The sequence below is a fragment of the Arvicanthis niloticus genome, chromosome 9 (genome assembly GCF_011762505.2).
Source record: "Arvicanthis niloticus isolate mArvNil1 chromosome 9, mArvNil1.pat.X, whole genome shotgun sequence".
In the NCBI taxonomy this organism is placed as follows: Eukaryota; Metazoa; Chordata; class Mammalia; order Rodentia; family Muridae; genus Arvicanthis; species Arvicanthis niloticus.
The window spans coordinates 40176549-40199855 of record NC_047666.1 but is presented as its reverse complement, the minus strand read 5'-3'; the positions used below and the strand labels follow the sequence as shown (position 1 = coordinate 40199855).

The 23307-nt window shown below is 44.9% G+C and overlaps 1 protein-coding gene across 1 annotated transcript in view; it reads right to left on the bottom strand.

Annotated features, from left to right (window-relative positions):
- Gxylt2 (glucoside xylosyltransferase 2) overlaps positions 1-14045 on the bottom strand; it is a 96722-nt gene extending 82677 nt beyond the window's left edge. The window contains exon 1 of the mRNA XM_034512104.2: positions 13674-14045. Within this exon, the coding sequence (XP_034367995.1) occupies positions 13674-13954 (281 nt within the window). The 5' untranslated portion in view covers positions 13955-14045. The remainder of the gene's footprint in view (positions 1-13673) is intronic.
- Between the last annotated feature and the right edge of the window lie 9262 nt (positions 14046-23307).

Here is a 23307-nt window from a genome sequence, read left to right as displayed (position 1 = left end):
GGCTGTGCTATCTAAAGCAAAAGCTTTCACTATCTCTACCCTGGTGCTCCCATCTGTAGGATGGACACACTGATGATACTGGATGTCTACTGGCCCTTGTCTTTCTCACCAGCAACTACTTTCAGAAGTGTCAGGGAGATTAGAACAGGTTGCTAAAGTTAGTATGAGGCCAAACAGAGCAATTCAGAAGTGGAGAGAAGACAGATTGAATCAGTCAGCTTGGAGAGGAGTTTGCCTTGAATCAACCAGAGCTCAGAAAGAAGTAGGAAGGGATGAGCTCATTCAGTAGTAACTCTGAGAGCCTGAAAACATACTAGGCCACGATAAGATTGTACAGAGGCTAGAAGCTTCCAGGACAAGGCCGAGTGTAGAAGACTGAGGCAGTAAGCTTCAGCAACAACAATTACTTCAGGCAACTAAAAGATGCTCTTACAACTAACTCCAGAGGTTCTGATGCCGTCTTTTGATACACTCAATGAACAGATAGGTAAGCAGGCAGACTGTGCCACACTGGGTATAGCTTGGGCCTATAAGACTTCAAAGCCTGCCTCCACAGTGACAGACTTCCTCCAACAAGGCCACACCTCCTAACAGTGCACTCCCTATAGGCCAAGCATTCAAACACAAGTCTATGGAGGTTATTTCTATTCAAACCACCACACGTGCTGAGAGGCTTATGAGCAGGACTCTTCCCCTGTGAGTATTTATTTTTATATTCTTAATTAAATTTTTTCATACAATAAAAAACAAAGTGTCAGAGAAGACCACCTCAATTATATTTGAAGGGAACTGCTCCTCAGTTATCAGCCCATGAGATTTGAACCAAAGCCTCTTACCCTCACAGCTGCAGGTACATGTCCTGGGTGTGGCCATCAGAAAGTGCAGGTGCCTGCGACCTAAGGGGACAAGCCCAGATCTGCTTGTTCCATAGGACAAGAGCAGCTGAGAGTGTCATTCACACAAAGCTTAAAGATAGAGGCAGGATGGTCTTGGTCACATCTTGTAACTGGACTCTTCTCTACTAGTCTCTAGTTTTGAGTCAGTTCATGATGAAGCAATACTGTGCATGGGATAGACCCCTACTGCCTGCTAGTAAGGATGTTCTGACTTACCCAGTAACAGGAGTGACCTTTTAGGTGACAGTGGAGATTCAGTGAAGTAATGCTGCATACAACATGCTTAGCGCCTGTCATAGTTAGCTTCCGATGTCAACCCTGGGGAGAAGGAACCTCCATTGAGGAATCAGCTCCCTTGGACTGACCTGTGGGCAGATCTGTTGGGCTTTCTTGATTAATGATTGATGTTGGCGGGCCCACTCCCAGACTACTGTGGAGAAGGAAAGCAGACTGAGCAAATTATGAAGCTCAAGCCAGCCAGCAGTGTTTCTCCTTGGCCTCTGCATCAGTTCCTGACCCCAGTTTCCTGCCTTGGTTTCCTTTGATGATGGAGTGTGACCAGTAACCTAAACAAACTCTTTCATATCCAAGTGGTTTGGACAGTGTTTTATCACAGCAAAAGAAAGCTAACCAGTAACCACATGTGAGTGGTCTCTCTCTCTTTCTCTCTCTCTCTCTCTCTCTCTCTCTCTCTCTCTCTCTCTCTCTCTTCCTTCCCTCCCCCTCTCTCTTTATCCCTCCTTCCTTCTCTTCCTCCTCCCTCCCTCCCTTTCTCTCTAGCTCTCTAGTGCTAGGATTACAGGTATGTGCCAGCCTTCCTGGCTCAGTCAGTACTGTCCCTAAAGTAACGATTAAATAGTCATTATCATCATGTTTATAATTAAATATTATTTTTATCAGGCATTCTCCTGTTTCTCTAAATACGTTGTATTCGTGCTCAAACCAGGCTGGGAGGCAGCTCAGCAAAAAGCATACAAGGTCTAATTTGTTGCCGACCAAATTAAAGGGTGGGCACACTTTGTAAAATTCTCAGACAATGACTTGGGTTTCCACTAACCCATTCTCTCTTCAGATAAGGAAATCTATTTCTTGAATGTGTATGACTTTGTGGTCATTAGTCTGACAATAATTTTTTTTGGGGGGGGGGGGTTGAGACAGGGTTTCTCTGTATAGCCTTGGCTATCCTGGAACTCACTCGGTAGACGAGGCTGGCCTTGAACTCAGAAATCCACCTGCCTCTGCCTCCCAAGTGCTGGGATTAAAGGCGTGCACCACCACCGCCCGGCTAGTCTGACAATATTAAGACCTAAAAATTGTCAAAAAAAAAAATGAGAGGAAGAAAATGGAGCACAAAGGTTTACACCTCACCACAGCCATGACTCTGAGGAGATTATGTCACGGATAGAATCTGGCATGGAGTCTCCTGGAGCACACTGCTTAATTCTCAGGAAATGTGTGGCCCACACCCTTCTGTCTTAAGACTAAAACCACTGGTACTTGAAGAGACATCAAAATTCTAGTCAGCCAAAATACTAGGTCTGGAACTCTCTAGGAGTCAGTCAAAAGGCTTCTCTGTCTCCTACACTCTATCAGCTGTTAGTCATGCCAGGAGACAGGGCCTTGTGTCCATCCATATACATGGAAAGCAAGTCTCAGTGTTCTCATGTCTGAACTCCTCCCCCTTTCAATAGAGACTGCTCAAATGTGCCTGTGTGCTGTCTCTGCCACCCACAGTTCCTTGTGCCACATGCCCCAAGCAGGCACTTCATTTGCACCATCTCATCTCACCAGTGAGCTTGCAAGAGAGCCAAGGATTTCTGAAGATCGATGTATTCCGAGTCACACATAAGGCATCTGGGTGCAGTTTACGCTCTAACAAACGATGGGCAGTGATGGTGCCCAGGACAACCAACTACTCGGGGGGGGGGGGGGGGGGGGGGGGGGGGGGGGGGAAGTGAGTCAGCCCTGTACCAGATGCTTTATACCCATCCTTATTTGACTTCTCTGGGTCTTGGTTTCCACATCCTTAGAAGAAAGTCATTTCTTTGATTATGCATTCTTTATGTCCTGTGGGAGATGTGGGCCCCATATTAAACAGTATGCATTTCTGCCAGAAGATTACAATAGTTCATGTACTAACAGTCATGTCATCATGTGAAAGTCACGTTTAAGCGACCACTCTACTGGCACAAAATCAGGGACTTTCAATAGAGGGGCTATGATGGTTACCCTCCACTGTCAGCTTGACTGGAAACACACATCTGGGTATGTCTGTGAGGGTATTACTAGAAAGGTTTAACTGAAGTGGGAAGACCTGCCCATCAATGCAGCGGGGCTGGGTGGGGCACATTATCCCTTGGGCTGCTTTGATGGTTTGTATATGGTTGGCCCAGAGGGTGGCACTGTTAGGAGGTGTGGCCTTGTTGGAGTAGGTGTGGCCTTGTGGGTGTGGCCTTGTCTCAGCATTCTAGCAGCCTTCAGATGAAGATATAGAACTCTCAGCTCTGCCTGCACCATGCCTGCCTGGATGCTGCCATGCTCCCCTATCTTGATGATAGTGGACTGAACCTCTGAATCTGTAAGCCAGCCCCAATTAAATGTTGTCTATATAAGAGTTGCCTTGGTCACAGTGTCTGTTCACAGCAGTAAAACCCTAACTAAGATAGCTGGGGTCCTGGACTGAATAAAAAGGACAAAGAAAACTGAGCCTGCTTCCTGACTGCAGATGCAAGGTGACCATCTGCTTCATGATGGCAGACTGGACCCTCAAATTGTGAGTCAAAATTAACCCTTACCTACCTAAGGTGCAGTTTTAAGTTTTTTGTCACTGCAACAAGAAAAGTAATCAAGCCGGGTGGTGGTGGTGCACGCCTTTAATCCCAGCACTTGGGAGGCAGAGACAGGCGGATTTCTGAGTTCGAGGCCAGCCTGGTCTACAGAGTGAGTTCCAGGACAGCCAGGGCTACACAGAGAAACCCTGTCTCGGGGGGGGGGGGGGGGGGGGGGAGAAGAGAAAAGAAAAGAAAAGAAAAGAAAAGAAAAGAAAAGAAAAGAAAAGAAAAGAAACCAATAAGGAATCAAGTCAAGAAACTCCTTTTTTTCCCAGGGGTAGTTTTCAGAACCTCATCTAAAATTAGCCAAATTCTGGGAAATATTCTGAAGAAATATAAAATGAACTTTATCATCAATAAAATTCTCATCCTTTGTTGATTTTTACATTGAGATGAAACACAGGTACTGTAAAAGTTGATTAAATTGTAGATGAAAATAAGAAGGAAAATAAAACTGTTATCAAATTTCCTTCCAAAGAACCTAGCCTGTGTTATGTGTGTGGAGGAAGTGTTAATTTGTCCAGTGTTGACTGAATTTAGTAAAGGCATTAAGAACAGGTGCTGTGAGTCTAAGTTAGTTGTGTTTACTCGGGGGGGGGGGGGGGTAGGTGACAGATAGGAAAACCAAACTAGATTCAGAGAGCAGAGGAACCTGTTAGGTTCTGGGAGCTAGAAAAGGTTGGAACAACACTGTGGGTGGAAAGCAGAGCTGACCTTCAAACTGAAGATGGGACCACATCACCCTGATCCAGTGCCTCTGCACTGCCCTGTAGCCTCGCATGTCCACCCCATGTGGGTTTCCATACTCTCTCAATGCAGTTCAGATTTCTCAGTGGACCAGAGGTTACCTACCTTAAATCACCCACAGCTTAGGATACAATTAAGCACAGAAAATGGCTGCTATAGAGCACCAGATGCTTCCTTCCTGTGTACCCCTGAAATCATCCCCCTCTGTCTTCATCAATGGCTCCAAGATTTTGATTAAGGAAATCTAGTTCAGCTAGATGCAATTCCAGCATGTGTAACGGGAGGATCGCAGGCTGGATGGACCTCAAGACTCATTCTGAGCCTCAACAATGTTCTCAAGGTACCTACAATGGATAATATTGGTTGTCAACATGACAGGATGTAGGATCATTATGGAAACAAACATCTATGTATATCTGTAATGGAGTTTCTAGGCTAACAGAAGGACGAAGACACACTCCTAAGTGTAAGAGACACCATTCCTTAGTCTGGGGTCCTGGACTGAATTAAAAGGACAAAGTGGACCAAGCACTGTCTTTCATCTCTGCTTCGTGAATGTGGCTGTTAGGTGATCCTCTGTCGGGCTCCTGCTACAATGACTTTCCCACTAGGATGGACTGTACCCTCAACTGTAAGCCAAACTAAACACTTCCTTCCCTAAGCTGCCTGTGTCGGGCAGTTTGTCAGAATGTTTAGAAAGGTAACTAATATAGCCCCTTCATTCTTTTTCTTTCTCTACTGCCCCAAATGAAGCTTTCACCCTACAGCTGATTTCCTCAGGAGGAGCTGGGGAGATTCCTCTGGTTTTACCTAGAAGATAGAGTCTTCTGTCCAATATTCTAAGTTGATTCCTTTGGGTGAATAACTCTGGCTAGAGAAATGAATGGGTTGGCACACTTAGTCCTGGATACACAAAGCTTACACACTGGAATGGGTTGCCGTTGTGGGCTTAAGCCATCTACCCCTTGGTGCTGTGGTCCACAAAAGTGTTGTGGAGGTGCTGGGAAAATGGAAGTCAAGTGCCAAGCATAACATCTACCATACAGGCTCCCCCAGGTGGTGTGGGTAGTATCAAGGGATGAGGCTTGCTTAGCTTACATCAGTTGGCTGAGATGATGCAAATCTGACCCTCTATCCTTTCCTTCTCCTTCCCTCCAAATTACAGTCATTCAAATCAAGCAGAGCTAATGGGATTTGAGAGGAGCTTCAGGGAAACTAAAACCACCCCTCTCCTGCTCATGAGAGGGAAGGAAGCAAGAAGGATTCATGAAAGTTAGAAATGGGGACATCAACAGGAACCCATGTTTAGCTTAATGTAGCCATTGATGTCCATATATGGAAAGATTTGAGAGGTATGAAAATACACAGATAATTATATGCATATACATATATTCATTTTGCTCTGGTGGCTTTGAAGGCCTATAAGAATATAGCATCCCAGTAAGCATGCCTAGTGTCACTAGGCTCTTAGTCACAAGTACTGCTCCTGTCCCCTCCCCCAACACACACAAGTTACCAGATCTCCTTGAAGAAAAAGCTAATATAATGACTGTACAGGATAGGCCTGGAGCATTTTATATAGTACCAGAGAGTAAAGAAATACCCAACCCCCAGCCAAACTACACATAAAACCGGGCTTGTCTGTGGCTTAGTGGGAGAGTGCTTGCATATTATGTGTGAGATCCCAGGCTTGATGCCGAACACAAAGCCAAGCCAAAAATGCATTAAGGAGACACTCGACGTCAATTGGCCAAAATGGAAACAGTTTTGCCAACACAACAGCCATACTGAGGCACAACGTAAAGCATGGAGATGCTTGAGTCTAGACCGATGGAAACAATCAAGGAAATGACAGGTGAAGAATCAGAAGGGATGCCAAGCTCTTCTGAAATAAGTTAAGTCAACACTCCGGCCACAAAGATCAGAGCAAAGATCAGAAGCAAACATAAACCACAGTCTTGTATGCAGAACAGAGAGGGAGCTAGGACAACCACCCAGAGCAGAAACCCAGCAAGTCCCACCTCAGCACCCCAGCCAGGGGCCAAGCCCAAATTAGTAGGTGTGAATCTTTTTGTTTGTTGGTTTGGTTTGGTTTGGTTTGCTTTCAGTTTTGTAGCCTGGCTGGCCTGGAACTGTCTACACAGAAAAGGCTGCCCTTGAACTCACAGAGATCTGCCTGTCTCTGCCTCCTCGGTGCTGGCAATCAATAAATGTGTGTACCACTGTATGCCGCCAACCCAACGTGAGCCTTATAGACAGTACACATGAGAACTGATACATGGAGATGGTTTCCCTCGAGATCTCTATAACTCAGAAGCCAGATGATCAGAAAACACTTCACGGATTCTGATGAGACCTTCCTAGGACAACCTGCCAGTGTTCTTCCAAACTGCCCAGATCCTTACATTTCCATAACAAAACCCAAAAGCAACCCCAAAACCTGTCAGAAACAGGCAGTCTGAGAAACTACTGTAGAGTCCAGCCTGAAAGGACAACAACATACAACAAAGTCCGCTCAGTGAGACCCTGTGCGTTAGTTAGGGTTTCCATTGCTATAGAGACACCATGACCATAGCAACTCTTACAAAGGAAAACATTTCATTGGGGCTGGTTGTCATGGCGAGAAGCATGATGGCATGCAGTCAGACATGGGGCTGGAGAAGGAGCTCAGAGTTCTACATCTTGATCCACAGGCAGCAGAAGTGAAGTGAGCCACTGGGTCTAGCTTGAGCTTCTCAGACCTCAAATCCCATACCCTAGTCCTAATAGTGCCACACCCTATGGGCCAATGGGGGACATTTTTTCAAACCACCACACCCTGGAATAGAAAATCTAAATGAACATTAATAACAAATAATAATATCTCAGTGTGACTTCATCAATACAGTTGAACCCTAGCAGAGGAGGAGCTTACTGGTCACAGAGGCTGGAAACTATCTGAGACAATGTGGACCCTGCCTCTGATCTCTAGTCTGTTCCATAAATATTCACTGGATGCCCACCATGAATGAGGTCATCTGTGTGTCAACTGTCAGGGATAGCTGATTAATGAGGCAGGAAGTACACTTGAGATGGGCGTGGTCAGTCAAACACAATGCTCAGGAGGCTTTGAACGATATGAAAACAAACTACTGGCCAGGATTCGTTAGGAGACCTAGGGGGTGGGGATTGTGCACATCTGCACAGCTTGGAAGGCAGCTTTGCGAATAAGACATTGGGACATAGACCCAAAAGAGATGACGACCCTGTTTGCATTTGAGGATGCAAACAGGGAAGGAGACCCAGTGATGAAAGGGAGGCTAGAAAGAGATGAAGGCAGAGGATGAAGCTGGGCTGATAGAGGGAAGGGGTCAATGACCACATAGAGAAATTAAACTTGTTTCGAGGTCAGCCTGGTCTACAGAGTGAGTTCCAGGACAGCCAGAGCTACACAGAGAAACTCTGTCTGGGAAAAAAAAAAAAAAAGATTATTTGTTTATTTATTTGTGTGGGGACATACACATGTGTGGGGGTCAGAGGACAACTTTTGGGGTTTTCCACCTTGCTGAGTAAGGGTCTCTCTTGTTGTTTCTGATGATGTGCTGCACACTGCAGGTTAGCTAGTCCTCGGGATTCTGGGCAATTCTGTCTCCACCTTTCATCTCACCACAGGACTGCTGGGACTGTATTTTATGTCGATCCTGGAGATTTAACTTACAAGGAACATGCTTTCCCAGCTTGGCCTATCTCTTCCACCCAAGGAAACACATTGTATTCTTAGTGTGATGACACACACACACACACACACACACACACACACACATACACACACACAGGACAGCTTTAAGCCCACATAGTGACCTGCTTTGGTCTAAGTTGTTCGAGATTATTTCCACAGCTGTATAGAAAGTGAACTGTAGAGAGTGCTAAAGTAGACCGGCTCAAACCAGAATAGGCCATGGCAGCATCCAAAGGAAGTATGTTTTGTGACAAAGCTAACAGGACTAATTTGAATAGCTCTGTGTATGTGTGTGTGTGTGTGTATGTGTGTGTGTGTGTAAAAACCAAACAAAACCAAACCAAACCAAAACAAAACAAAAACCAAACAAACAAAACTGAGCTCTGTGGTAGACAAGATGCCTCAGCAAGTAAAAGTGCTTGCCACCAAGCCTCACAAATTGAGTTCAATTTCTGGGACCTACATGGTGGAAGGAAAGAGCTGAGTCTGGAAAATTGTCCTCGGCCCACCTACCACATGTGCACATGCACATGAATGCGATTTCTCTTGCCCTCTCACCCCCCCGACACACACACACACACACACACACACACACACACACACACACGATTAAAAACTGATCTGTGAAGAGCATCAAGACTCAAGCTACATAACATCATAGATATTACTCAAGACCTTGAAATCTTGACTGTCCTCTAAGGCCCCCATCTAATTCCGAGAGGGCCACAGATAGATTCTGCTACATGACATGACATGACATCACCCCTGTTTACTGAGACCTTTGTTCAGGCATGAACCCTCTGATGAGACTCCTCTCCTAGATCAAAGGGAACCGCAGGAAACTGGTGATGAGCAAAGAAGCATTTCCTCTCACTGGGGTGGCTGGGGAGGCGGCCAAGTGCAGCCAGCTCCTCTATTGTCTCCGCCTCCTTGCAATCCCAGGAGGATGGAGATTCCATCCTCCACCGCACAGCAAATGCTTGGCAGTCTATGTGCCAGAAACATTTGCCCAACAACTGTGGAGTGTATTGACAGAGACATACCATGGGACTAGACTAGGAGGGAGCTGAAGTCTTTCTCAGAAACCACGGTTTAGGGGCTGACTAGATGATTTCGATTCCATGGGGAAGGAACTTGCTGCTAAACCTGACAGCTTGAGTTCAATCTCAGAACCAACATAGTAGAAGAAAAGAACCAGCTCCTGCAAGTTGTCTCATCTGAACACATATGCACCATGTCACAAGCTCGCATACATATACTCACAAAATAAATACGTACACGTAGCGGGTTTTTTTTTTTTTTTTTTTAAATCCTGAAAGAAGCCGTATTTTAAGAGAAAACAGGCTAGCTCAAAAAACAAAGAATAGAGTTCAGGAGGAGGTCTGAGTCTGCGCAATCAGTAAGGTGGGATAGTGCCGGGGAATGAGCAGCCACTCTTGCAAGTGACAGTCATGGTTGCAGTCTTGCAGATGAAGTCGACCTGATCATCACATCAGAGCTGGATGAGATCTCAGGAACCTTGGGATAAATCTGCTCATTTTTATAAATGAAGGAAAGGAGAAAATTGTTTGGGATCAGAACCTTCTTCTGAACTCTCCTTCTTTTCCCTTCTTAGTATTTGTGTGCACATATGCGTGTGTTTGTGTGTAAGAGTGCACTGCCGTGTGTGTGCACTATACCGCATTGCTTGCTTGCTGAAGGACACCCTTAGGGAGTCTGTCCTTGCCTTCCAAAAAGTCTAAGGCAGGCATATATGCCAGGCTAGACAGACCTTAGGATTCTGGGTGTGTCTCCTTTCTAAGCCTCCCATCTCAAGGTAGGGAGGCTGGGGGAACAGATGTTACTGCATCCAGCTGTGCCTGAGTTCTGGAGATCCAAACTCAGGTGCTCACACCTGCACACCAACCACTTTACTAACGGGTCATCCTTCGACTCTATTTATATTGCTGATCCCCAGTTACATTAAACTTCTCTTTCCACATGTAGGCTCAGAGAGTTTTCGGAAGCAAAATGGAAATGCAATCTTTTAAAGTCTGAAACCTATTCATTCCCAAGTAAAACTCTTATTTTAAAAATTTAGCTTCTTTTGTTTTTCCAAAATCTCTTTGTAAACTTCTCTTATCATCTACTGAAGATTAGGCAGCTCACCATGTTCCCTTTCTTATAAGGCTGCCAGGAAGCGCAGAGCTAAATTTAGCACTTAGTCTTTCAGTAATAGTGCTCTCCATTTTACCAAACAGTGCTTACTACTCCCCCCCCCCCCATGGCCTTTTTCTACAATTATTTTAATGATTTTATTGCATATGAATTTTTTACTATAGTCACCTCAAATTCTTCTTTTTTTTTTTTTTTTTTTTTTTGAAGCCAGCCAGGTATAAATAATCACTAAACCAAAACAGAAGGAGAATTTTATTTCTCCTGGGCTCTACAGTGATGGCTACTTCCAGGATGATGGCCGTTTTGAGTTTGCACTCATGACTGGAAAGCCCAGCCCTTACCCCACAAGGCTTCATGTTTATATAGAAGGAAGCCACCCCAGGACAGATTGCATACAAATGGCTAGTTCCAAAATTGTAGGGTCTGCCTGCTAACCAGGCAAGCCCATGGAAAATTTGCTGAAAATGAAAACAAGATGTGGAAGAAAGCTTCGTTCTCCACACTGACGTGGCAGAACTTCGTTCACTTAGAGCAGGGCCCTGAGGAGGCCGGCCTGGGCTCTGTGTGGCCAGCAGGTGGCCGGCTGGGTCCCATCCACCCTCAAGCTTCCTGCCAACCACGGCCACAAATCTGACCTTCATCATGCAGGAGAAATGAGATCAGGCAGCCTCTCATCTCCTCTGGATTCTGGCCACGTAAAAAGATTAAGCCACGAGGCTTTCTCTTCCTCCCTACATGAAATTCCTTCTCAACCACAAAAATTTCACCCAGGCAGAATTTGAAAAGCAATAAAGGAGTCGGTGGGGATCTGCCCCCTCCTGCTCGCTTTTCATTTAAAACCTTGAGTTACCCTTGCTATGGAGGTAGCAAAAGAAAGAAAAAAAAATCCCAGAAAATGTCAACTGTTTATGTATTTGAGTCTGAGATGCCCAATGGCAGGTTTTTTTTTTTTTTCACTCTTTCCATGGTTTGTGAAGTAGTTCTTTATTCCTGTGGCGTTGAACATCATTTCCATGATCATCTAAGAGATATGTTCAAAAGAAAAATGGCTTCCAGGAGCTTGTTGCCTGCGGCAATATACTTTCTCCTTAGCACCCATTGGGATTCTATTCATGATCTCCTGCAAGTCAGAGCCAATTTGTTCAGATGGAGACAAGAAGATGCTGCCCCAGTGTTCCCAACACCTTGAAGAATGAGACACAGTCGAGAATCCGTGATGCTTCTTTAGGAAAAAAAAAAAAAAAAAAAAAAAAAAAAAAAAACCTCAGTGCAGTGATGAATTGCAGGCAAGACTGTTGCCTGACAGCAGCTCAGAAGGTTCCGGTCCCAGGCTGCCTGGGTGTCTTTAGCCTCATCTGCCTCTTACCTGTGAGCCCTGCACAAACTGTTCTTCTAATCCACAGTCTGTATACCTTAGCTAATACTAATGGTGCATGGTGGGGCAGCTCTACCAAGCCAATGTGTCCTCAAAGTAAAGCTTCGGGATGAGGAGATGGCTCCATTGATAAAAAGAGCAGGCAGGCTCAAGGAGGAAGACCTGAGTTCAGCTCCCCAAGCAAGTCCTGAAATTGTAGCTCTGGGGAGGTGGAGACAGGAGGATTTGCTAGCAGCCTGGGGTTTGATGGCAGCCAAATCTGCAAGCAATATGTTCAGTGAGGGGCCATGTCTCAAAAAAAAAAAAAAAAAGGTGGACAGAACTGAGGAAGACACCGGATCTCAACCTCTGGTGTTCACGTGCGCAGATACCTACGCATATACAGAGTGCAAAGGAGAGAGACGACCACATAGATTGACTCTGCTCCCACGTTTTAAGATTCTGTAGGACCTGAGAATCTACATTTGAATCGGGAACTATGTGGATCACTATCGAAGAGTTACTGTGTGGATGGATAGAAGTGTGTGCGCGCGCGAGTGTGTGTGTGTGTGTGTGTGTGATTATTAATATCTATTTTTTCATGGTGCTGTTGACATTGTGTTAAATGATGCCAGCTCTTACTATCTTAAGCATCATAACGAGCTTGTACTTTGACTCTGAAATAATCTACTGTAAATAAGAACCTCAACAAACTGGAGGGGGAAAAAAACCCTTCTATACTAATTTTACAACAGAAATAGGCTGATTTTTCAAAAGTGCATACTCAGAACTTGTCAAGAGTTCTAATAACTTCAAAGTTTTAAATTGAGGAAGCAAGATGCTTCAGTGTGTAACGGTGCCATTGCCAAGCCTGAGGACCTGATACCCATTCCCGGATACATACCAGATAGAAGGAGAAAACCGACTTCTGATCTCCACACATGCCTCCCTCAGCATACACACACAAAATAAACAATTAATGAATTAAAAAAAAAGATTTCTGGGGTATTTTCTCTCCCTACATATCCATCTCTGCATGTATTACAAGGGAAGAGAGAAAAGCTGACCCAGCTAATTCTTAAGGTTTCGTGTTTCTCTTAACTACAGTTTAAAAAAAAAAAAAAGCGCTCAGACTTCGTCATTATGGTCAAAAAGAATTCAACTTGTTTCAAGTAATCTGGGAGCCCAGCAAATGTGGTCGTTGCAAAGCAGTTAGAAGGAGCAGAGAAAACAGAGTCCGGGGGAGTGTTCAAAACTCCTCCAGAACAAAGGAGAATCCTTAACCTGCGGACATCTGGTAACAACACGACCAAAGATAAAACACTGCGATGAAAGGTAGCCGCGTGGACCGCCTCGTGAGGGGAGAGGGCAGGGTCGAAGGTTAAGAAGCTTTCCCAGCGGGAGCCTTCGGCGACCGTGTAGCTTCAACAGACAGAAACCAGGAAACCCAAAGTCTGCCTCTCCTGTGCCACGCACCCCTCCTTCCTTAGCAAACTTCTTTCTAATCAACCAGAGGCAGACGCCCGCAGGCATCACCCGGGTACCGGAGCTTGCACCGAACGCGAGCCAGTCCTGGCTCAGCATTTAACTTCTCCAACTCCATCAAGATCTAGGTTTTCACTCTGAATTCTCCCGTGAAACAAGAGAATGAGCTCAAGTTGCCTGGCGATGGCTTTTGAAAAATTAAACAAAGAGCACATGTTAGCAAGAACACAACCACACGTTTCGCCCTGACACTTATGACCCCTAATTACAAGCCATTTTCCCCTGACACTTCTTCTTCGAGGAGGTGCATGGGTGTCACCAGGGTGGTCTGCGTGTTTGACAGGATGGGAAGAGGTAGAGAGTGGGTGAAACTTGGAATCTGCCTCTCCATCCATCCAGCCCCAAGTCGTCCTTGAACTTGGCACCGGCGATGGAAGCGAGACGCAGGACCTCAAATGGGAGGGATCCAAGCTGCCACGACTCACCTCGCCAACTTCTCGTGGCTGGCGGCGCGCGGGCGGCTCTCTCGGGGGCGCAGACGCGGGGGCCGGCGCCTGGCGAAGCGCCGGCCAGAGGCTCCGGGAAAGGCACGGGGCTCCGGAGGCAGCGTGGGGACCGGCGCGTGGCGGCGCTGAGGGGCAGCCTCGGGGCGCGCGGGGAAGCCGGGGGGCTCCGGGTCCCGGCGGGAGCGCAAGGACAGCAGCGCCAGCAGCAGCACGGCCAGCGCGAGCAGGAGCAGCGCTGCCGCCTTGCTGCGGAGCTTCATGGTGCCGCGCGGCGGCCCCGGGGCGACCCGGACCCTCTGCGCATCGCTACCCGCGGCGACGCAGCGTCCAGGCCGGCTCGCCCGGGACTGGGGTCGAAGCTGGCGGCGGCGGAGGTGGACTGGGAAGAGGAGGAGGGGGAGGAGAAGAGAAGCAGGGGGAGGATTGGGAGGAGGCGCGAGCTGACTCGGGTGGAGCAGCCCTCCTTACCGTACTGTGTGGAGTAGCGGCCCTGCAGCCCACCACGGGCACCCAGATGCACAGAGCTCAGGTAGAGAAGGCTCACCACATGTTCAATTCGTCCACTCGACTACTCATACTCCCACACACACTCTCCAGTCCACCCATTTATCCTCAGACTGTCTCTCCAACTCAAGCATGCATTCACTCACTGAAAACTCACTCTCCCACCCACCCACTTGCTGTCCCACCGACTAGCCCATTGTGCCTACTCACCCATCCCATCCACTCCACTCAGTTCCGTACTGCGTTTGTTTATTCCATGTGTATTCCAATTATTAGTTTCATCCATCTATCCCACAGGCTTGGGCACCAACGCAGTCCCTCTTGACCCAGGGCAAGAACTTTTAGTACCAATGAGGAGACAGATCCTCTAGATCCGTGTACTCTACCACAATTGTAGAACGGATTGCAAGGTTTAAATCTGAAACCTGACACTCGCTGGCTTCATGAACCTGAGAGAAACACAGACCTTTTCCAAGCTTGCAAAGTGGGAATACTCAGGCGTCTATGAACATTAAGTTAAATAATCCTTTCAAAAAGAACTGCACAATGTGGGGCTCAAAGTGGGGACCCAGTGGAAATTGTGGTAATGAATATAACAAAATCGTTTATGCACGTTTTGTTTTCCTTCTGGCATAGAGTTGAGATCGAGTAATGACTTCACAGCTCAGTGTTGAGAATGGACTCTCCAGAGATGCTGTCATTGGCAATCGCCAGATCCAGGTCAGAACTGCCCAGCTATTTTCATACAGCATCTCAGTCAAAATCTGAAACAGTAGGACATTCTTTTCTATTCTGCACGAACCCACAGGAGTTCTATTAACTCTCTCTGTGGCACATCTGTTGAACAAAAATCCACCCATGGCCACATGGTTCCTGGGTTTCTAGAAGACTGCATGTTGTCTTCTAACTCATCTAAAATTTAATTACATTATAAATCATTCTGTTAGCATCTGATTGTAAATCATTTGGGAACCTATTGTACTTAAAGTTCTAGCAGGAAGGTTGTCTAATAAATGGGACACTCTTACCAAGCAAGCATCTAAGAGATAGCAGGGCTACTGTTGGAAATCTGAGTGGCAAACATGAGAAGAAAGGAAGTAACTCAGTGGTCCTCCGTGGGTTCCCAAGGAGCCTAGGTGTCATAGACCCCACTGGGAAGTGTCTAGACTTTGGATGGATGCTCTGGGTGGTCATAGTAATTAGCAGGTTTTCTGGCATGTCACTCACAGTGCAGCGATGATCAGAACATTTGGCAGAGTAAATCATGACCCTGGGCCAAGGGCCAACATAGATACTCCAGCTAAGACCTGGCATTTGGGCCTTTGGATTCAGAAATGCAGTTATTTTGGAAGATGGCCCAGTGAACAAAGCTCCCCTGAGTCTGCCTCAGTGCCTTCCAACTTCGATAAGGAGAATGCATGCAGCAAAAACCTTGTAAAGCATGCTAGGTCAGAGTAATGCATCAGTGTTGTCAGGGTTAGTGTTTTAAACAGGAAGGAAGAACCTGGAACAGATAGACTCCATCAAACCTAAGATGTGGTTTGCCAGACATTTTCTGGTGGATATTTTTACGTGCATGTGTCCATGTGAGGGGTGCATGCATGTTTGCAGTTGCACATGTGTATACAGGTACACGTGTGTGTGAGTGTGCCTGTGGATGCCAGAAGACACTTGGGATATGGTTCTTTAGGCACTGCCTGCCTCTGTTTGGGGAGGCAGAGTCTCTCATAGGTCTCACTGCCTAGGCTGGGCTGGCTAGGCAGCAAGCTCCAGGGACCAACTTCCCTGTCTCCATCCTCAATGCTGAGATTAAAACAGTAAACAAACACTCTTACAAGAAGGGGAAAGCCCTCTACTATGTTTTTAATGTGGACTTCAGCCCTCTGAAACATTACAACCAAGACAACTTAGAAAAGAAAACATTTAATTGAGCTTATAGTTTCAGAGAATTGGAGTCCCTGATGGCAGAGCAAATGGTTATTTGTTCCTCTCTTGACCTCCTAAATCTATTTCTCCCTCTGGAATATTGCCATCTCTAGCTACCAGTTACTCCTGCCAGAAATTAGACTCCGTCTCTTTCCCTTACTTTCTAGATGAGTTATCTCTAGCCTCATAAGAAGTGTCTCCAAAATATAGTGAGGTAAAACAATGCAGGGCTGGGTGTTGGTTTGTTTGTTTGTTTTGTTTTTGAGACAAGAATTTACCCTGTTACTCCAGCTGGCTTGGAACTTGCTATGTAGACCAGGTTGTCCTCAAATTCACAGAGATCCTCCCACTTTGGCCTCCTGAGTACTAGTGTTAAAGGCATGGACCACTACGCCTGGCTACATTGCATATCATAGTTTCTGCTTGTTGGGAATGAAGTTGTTTGGGTGAGGTGTTGTGATGGTTTGTATATGCTTAGCCCAGGGGCTAGCACTGTTAGAAGGTGTGGCCCTGTTGGAGTAAGTGTGGCCTTGGAGTGGGTCTGAGCTTTAAGACTCTCATCCTAGCTGCCTGGAAGTCAGTCTTCCACCAACAGCCTTCAGATGAAGATGTAGAACTCTCAGCTCTGCCTGCACCATGTTTGCTTGGATGTTGCCATGTTCCTACCTCCATGATAATGGACTATATATGTTGTCCTTTATAAGACTTGCCTTGGTCATGGTATCTGATCACAGCAGTAAAACCTTAACTAAGACAGGTGTATTGTTCAATGAGAAGACTCAGTTGGGGAAGTATCATTTGTATGGCGAATGGAAGGATCCAGTTTCTTTTGGCTCACTAGACTGAGGACCACTGTTCTCGACTGGTTGGTTACCAAAGATCTCTCTCAGGACCCTGCCATGGGGCTTCCCTTTTCTGTTCAGTCAGGGTCACAAAACAAGGTGGACAGACCCTCCCAGCAAGATGAAAACTGTGTAGGTTGTTTCATGCTCATCTCAGATGTGCCTCCTCCCACTGCCTTGCCTCCTCTCTATTGGTTCAATCCAGTCCACACCTATGGGGAGGGAATTACACCGGGTCAGAAGGCCAGGAGGAGAAGAGACCTGGAACCCTAGTATAGAGGTTCCTATTTTCACACACCTCCAATCAGCAAAACAATTGCTTCTGTTGGTTCTGCCTCCCAAACCTAACTTGTAGCTGTGTGGGACCCTCCACAGAAACTGGTACCAGATAGGAAAACCCTACCCTTATCTAACAAACTACTGGTGGCTCTTTTGGACAATTTTGAAACTGAAAATCCCCAATGAGGATAGTTTTAGTGATTTCACAGTTTTTGGGGGGTTCCCTCTGGGAGCCTCTTCCAGATTTTCAAAGCAAGTCCTGGATAAAAATTTCCTTCTACTTCTGGCAAGGGGCAGGAAATTAAACCTTTTTGGACCCCACCGGGCCTTCCTAAGAAGGCCTCCTCCCTTTGAGAAAAATTTACTCAAAGCCTAGGTTAGATGGGATATAACAGAACCCTAACAACCTCCAGAGAAGGGAAATACTCAAATTCAGCCCCTTCCAGTTAGCTTGTTCTACTTAAGGCCGGGCGGGGCACTGGGTAGCACTCATGGTGCTCACTGCTGAGCACTGCTGAGCACTGCTGAGCACCACAGACAGCACACTTGGCAAGACTGACAGCCAGTCTCAGGGCTCTGTTCCTTCCTTCTTTGCCAGCACATCCCCAGAGCCACTGACTTCAGTTCTTTACCCAGCACAAAGCTCTTGACAGTCGGCAACAACGAGACCATTGTGAGGCAATGAAGAGGCAGATGATACAGACTGAAGAGAGGGTGTCTGTACCAGAGGAGTTCCAGACTCACCACTGATGTGACACTACTGATAGGATTGCAGTTAGGGACTTCAAACAAGTGTCCTTAATACTCTAAAAGCTCTACTGAGAAGAGCGAGACAACATGTAAGAACAGATGGGAATTCGAAGAACCAAGAAGAGGTGCTGGTGATTTAAAAATAGTAATAGGGCCTGCAGAGATGGTTCAGCAGCTAAGAGCACTGGCTGTTTTCCAGAGGACCCGAGTTCGATTCCCAGCAACCACATGGTGTCCTACAACCATCTGTAATGGGATCCGATGCACTCTTCTGGTGTGTCTGAGAGCCAGCAGCAGTGTACACACACATAAAATAAATAAATCTTAAAATAATAACAATACCACTGAACAGAAAAGATTCTCTTTTCCAGAAGTGGTCTCATTTCTTTATGTCCAGGAGGCCCTTGAGCTTACTCGGTAGCCAAGGATGAACCCTCCGGCTTCTAGCTCCTGAGTGCTGGGATTACAGACATGTGAGAGAGATAGGCAGCCAACATCTTAGCACAGATAGGATGTGTGGCTCATGTAGCCCCTCTCCTAAGGAGCTGGTGGTTGTTGATGAAATGAAATATTTAATTGACATGTTAATAAAATATGCAATATCCCTACAAATCCATGTACATTAAAAGAATGAAGTAATGCTGTAAGTCTATGATTACAGATTTGATAGCCTGAATGATATGAACAAGGTTCTTAAAAGATATCACTTGTCAGAGCTTCCTCAAGAACAAATAGAATATCTATTTAGTATATCTATTAAAGAAGTTAAATTAGTAGCAGCCTCTCAGAGAAAGAAGCACCCGGCCCATATAGGTTCTCTGATAACTTCTACCAAATATATAAGAAGAATTTACGTCAGTTCTATGTGATATTCTCCAGAAAACAGAGCCAGAGGGAAAACTCACCTGCTTATTCTGAGATTGGCATTGTCTTGCTCCCCAAAACATTGCAAGAGAAAAACTTATAAACTTAGATGGAAAAACACTCAGCAAATGTTAAGAAATCAGATTCTACAAAGTCTGAAGAAAAGTCCATATGCTATGATCAAGTGAGACCTCTGGCAGTCGTGCCAAGATGGTTCACATTCAAAACTTAGGTAATGGTAGCCATCGTATCAACAGACTAGAGAAGAGTCATGAAAGCACGTGAACAGAAAAAGCTTTTGACAACATCCACTACCCGTTCAAAACAATAACTCTCAGAAAACTAGCAACCCTCAAACTGACAAAAAGAAAGAAATCTTTGTCATCAGACTTAGTGGTGAGAAACCAGGAACCTCCTTGCTAGGATCAGGAGCAAGACAAGGACATCTCTTCTCAATACTTAAGACTTGAAGTTCTAGATGATTTTCATAAACAAGAAGCAGGAATAAGAAGGATAATGACTAAGAAAGGAACTTTGCAGCTTCTTTGATAGCATGACCATCCAGCTAGAGAACCCAAACACACACAATGAGGCAAATAAGCAAGTTCACTGGAAGTTGCAAAGTACAAAGTTAATGTACGGAGTCTAATCCCTTTCCTATCTTTAGTAATGAACAAGTAGATTTCAAAATTAAAACCACGATCCTGGGGCTGGAGAGATCGGCTGATGGTTAAGAGTGTGCATTGCTCTTGCGGAGGGTCTGAGTTCTCTTCCTAGCATGCACACTGTGCAGCTCATAACCACCCTTAATGTAGTTCTAGGAGATACAACACTCTTTTTTGGTTCCTGTGGGCACCTTCACACATGAAACACACACACATGCATACACACACACACACACACACACACACACACTACTATCTATTGTAACATCTGAACTAAATTAATGGAGAGTCAGTCTAGTGTCATAGGTTGTAGGACTCCGGATTTTCAATATGGCAGTTCTTCCCAATTGATCCATTGGTTCACACAACTGGCATTCAAATATCAAGATATGTACTTAGTAGATAAGAACAAAATATGTATAAATTTGAATTACAAGCCAAATGCCTTTAAATAACCATCTCAGTCAGTATTAAGGTCATAATATATACTACATAGCAACAATATACTACATATTGATATAGTATGGTATTGGTGAAAATACACCCCAAATCAATAAGACAGAATACAGAGCCTAGATGTTAATTCACACAAATACCAGGCAATGGAATAGAGTAAAAATACTGTCTCAAAACATGTGCTGGAATAGCCGGATTCCCACATACAAAGAACAAATATAGTTACATATCTTACACTTTACACATACACATACATTTGGATCACAGACTCAAATGTAAAACTTATTTCTATAGAACTTCTAGAGGACATCCCATCCAAAGAGGTCTAAGTGACCTTGAATATTATGTCGAGTTTTTCTTTCCCTGTTTTTAAAGATACAGTGCTAACTGCTGATCCACAGAAGAACTTCACAGATTAACTGCACTTCCTTAAAGTAAAAGGTGGTCTGTGAAAGACAACGAAAAAAGAATAAGTACAAAAGACACAGACTCTGAGAGAACGTTTGCGAAGGACTCACCTTATACAAAGAATTCTCACCACTCAACAATAAAAAGAGACCAACCTTTTAAATATGTAAGCCAAAGACCCAAACAAACCTCAAGACAAAGACAGACCAAAATCCAATGGGCATATAAGAAAGGTATTTGCTGGGGCTGAAGAGATGGCTCAGATGTTAAGAATACTGGCTGCTCTTTCAGAGGATCTGGGTTCAATTCCAAGCATCCAGATGGTAGCTCACAGCTATTTGTAATTCCAGTTCCAGGAGATCTGACACTCTTATACAAACATGCATGCAATAAATAAATAAAATTTAAAAAGGATATCAGGCACTGTTAGGAAATTTTACATCAAAACAAGAAAGTGCCATGCTCCTGTTAGAATGCCTGGGGACCACAACACTAACACCACCAGATGCTGAGGCTATGGGGCAGCACTAACACCACCAGATGCTGAGGCTATGGGGCAGCACATCCCCCCCACCACCAACAGGTACTTTGAAAGACAGCTTTATAATTACTTAGAAAGATAAATGAAGGCTTATGACACAATTAAAAACAACACCTGTGGCGGTATGAGTAAGAAAGGCCCCCGTAGGTTCATATTTAAATGTTTGGTTTCCCAGTTGGTGGATAGTTTATGAAGGATTTGGAGGTGAGGCCTTGCTGGAGGAGATGTATCAATGGGCCTTGGGGTTCCGAACACCCATGCCAGGCCTAGTCTCACCTTCGCTCTGCTTCCAACTTTCATACCGGCTAGAGCTCTTGGCTACTGCTCCAGCCCCATGGCTGCCTGCCACCATGCCCCTGCCATGACGATCCCGGACTAATCTTCTGAAACTGTAAGCAGGCTTCCAATTAAATGCCTGCCTTTAAAGGTTGCCTTGGTCATGGAGTCGCTTCACAACAATAGAATAGTAATAAAGACAACACCCCCAAATATTTACCTAAATAAGTAACAAAAATGTGCACGTGGACATTTACAGAGACTTTTATCTATTTTCACCCCAAGCTGGAACTAGCTAATACTTTCTCCAGTAGGTGAATTAATAAATAGTAAAACGGAAAGACAATGTGATGTTATTGACAAAGAAGGAATGAATGATGGATCCACAAATAAAACCTGTTTGGGAACCTTGCATTCACACTAAGTCTGAAAAACTACTGAAAAGGTTTTATCTTGTATGACACTCTGCTGAAAAGGTAAATCCATGTGGACAGAGTAAGGACAGAGCGTTGTGGTTAAGCAGTCTACTGAGGATTCTTAGGAGACCGGAGTCCGCTACATGCCACTAGTAATAAAGCAGATTGGAGTCACTGTGGCAAAGTCGGTACATGTCACTATGCTGATGTCCAAGCTTGTAGAATTCACAGCAGAAGCAGTAGACACTGATGGAAAGCTTGGAATGTGGTAATGATGACATGCAAAGGAGCGATGAGATGATCTTGGATCCTAGCTTTGGGGAGGTGAAGACAGGCAGATCCTGCACTCACTGTCCAGCCAGTCTCCTCTATTTGGTGAGTCCCAGACCAACGGAAACCCTGTCTCCTAAAACAAGGTGCATAACTCATAGTGAATGATATCTTAGGTTTAACTACCCCTGCACATCCATATACATACACACCCGTTGGAACACACATACATGCACACCCACACGCGCTCAAGCATGCGTACGTACGCATGCGCATATGCACTCACGGAGATTGTAAGGTGGTACGACTGAACGCAGGTTGGGACCTTGAATTTCTAACGTTTTCTTAGAAAACTTTTGCCACTATTGTCACTGGCCCACCAATTTCAGTTGAAAATTAAAACTTAATAGACATTTAAAAGCTATCTTTGTGTTTCGTTACACTTCTGATTGTATGGGCATCTTGTTATTGAGCATTACCAAACTTAGAAAGCCTTTGATTAACATTAAAAAAAAATGTATAAAAGCGAAAAGGAGAAGGGGGGGGTGGGATAGGGGTTTTCTAGAAAGGGGAAATGGGGAAAGGGGATGGCATCTGAAATGTAAATAAAATATCCAATAAAAAATTTAAAAAATAAATATACATAAAAAAACAAAAACAACAACAACAAAGAAATAAAGCATCATATTGGCTGGTAAAGGTAGCATATTTAGCTAACAAAATATTTATTTTGTATAGGCTTATTGGGTTCATCCACAAAGTAATCAGATTGTTAATAGTTTGTTAATAGATTATTAATAGGGCTGGAGAGGTGGCTCAGCTGTTAAGAGCACTGACTGCTCTCCCAGAGGTCCTGAGTTCAAATCCCAGCAACCACATGGTGGCTCACAACCATCTGTAATGAAACCTGATGCCCTCTTCTGGTGTGTCTGAAGACACTGACAGTATACTCATATAAATAAATAAATCTTTAAAAAAAATAGATTATTAATAAAGTCTTTCAATCAGAAAAAAAAGAAAAAAGTTATCTTTGTGTTTTGAGACAGCATCTTGGTATGTAACTGAGGCTGGCTTTGAACTTACAAGCCTCTTTTGTTCTTCCTTTCTGAGTACTGGGATTATAAGCCTGAGCCACCATATCTGTCAACTCTTTCACTTTATAAGGCAATTATCTCAGGCATCTCACTGTAGTGATGGCAAATCTTTCAGTTGTTCCCACACAAACATCATCCATTCTGTCTTTCCCACATGGTTGAGATATTACCTTGTCATGTCACAGGACTCCTGTGTGTGTTTTAGAATAGTTACAGGGTTTCTATTCCATTCTGTTTATATGTCTCCTTTGTATGAGTGAAAAGGTATTTTCCTGGTGTGTTTACACTCCCGGCATGGTAAGTCTGATAACATGGAGAGCTT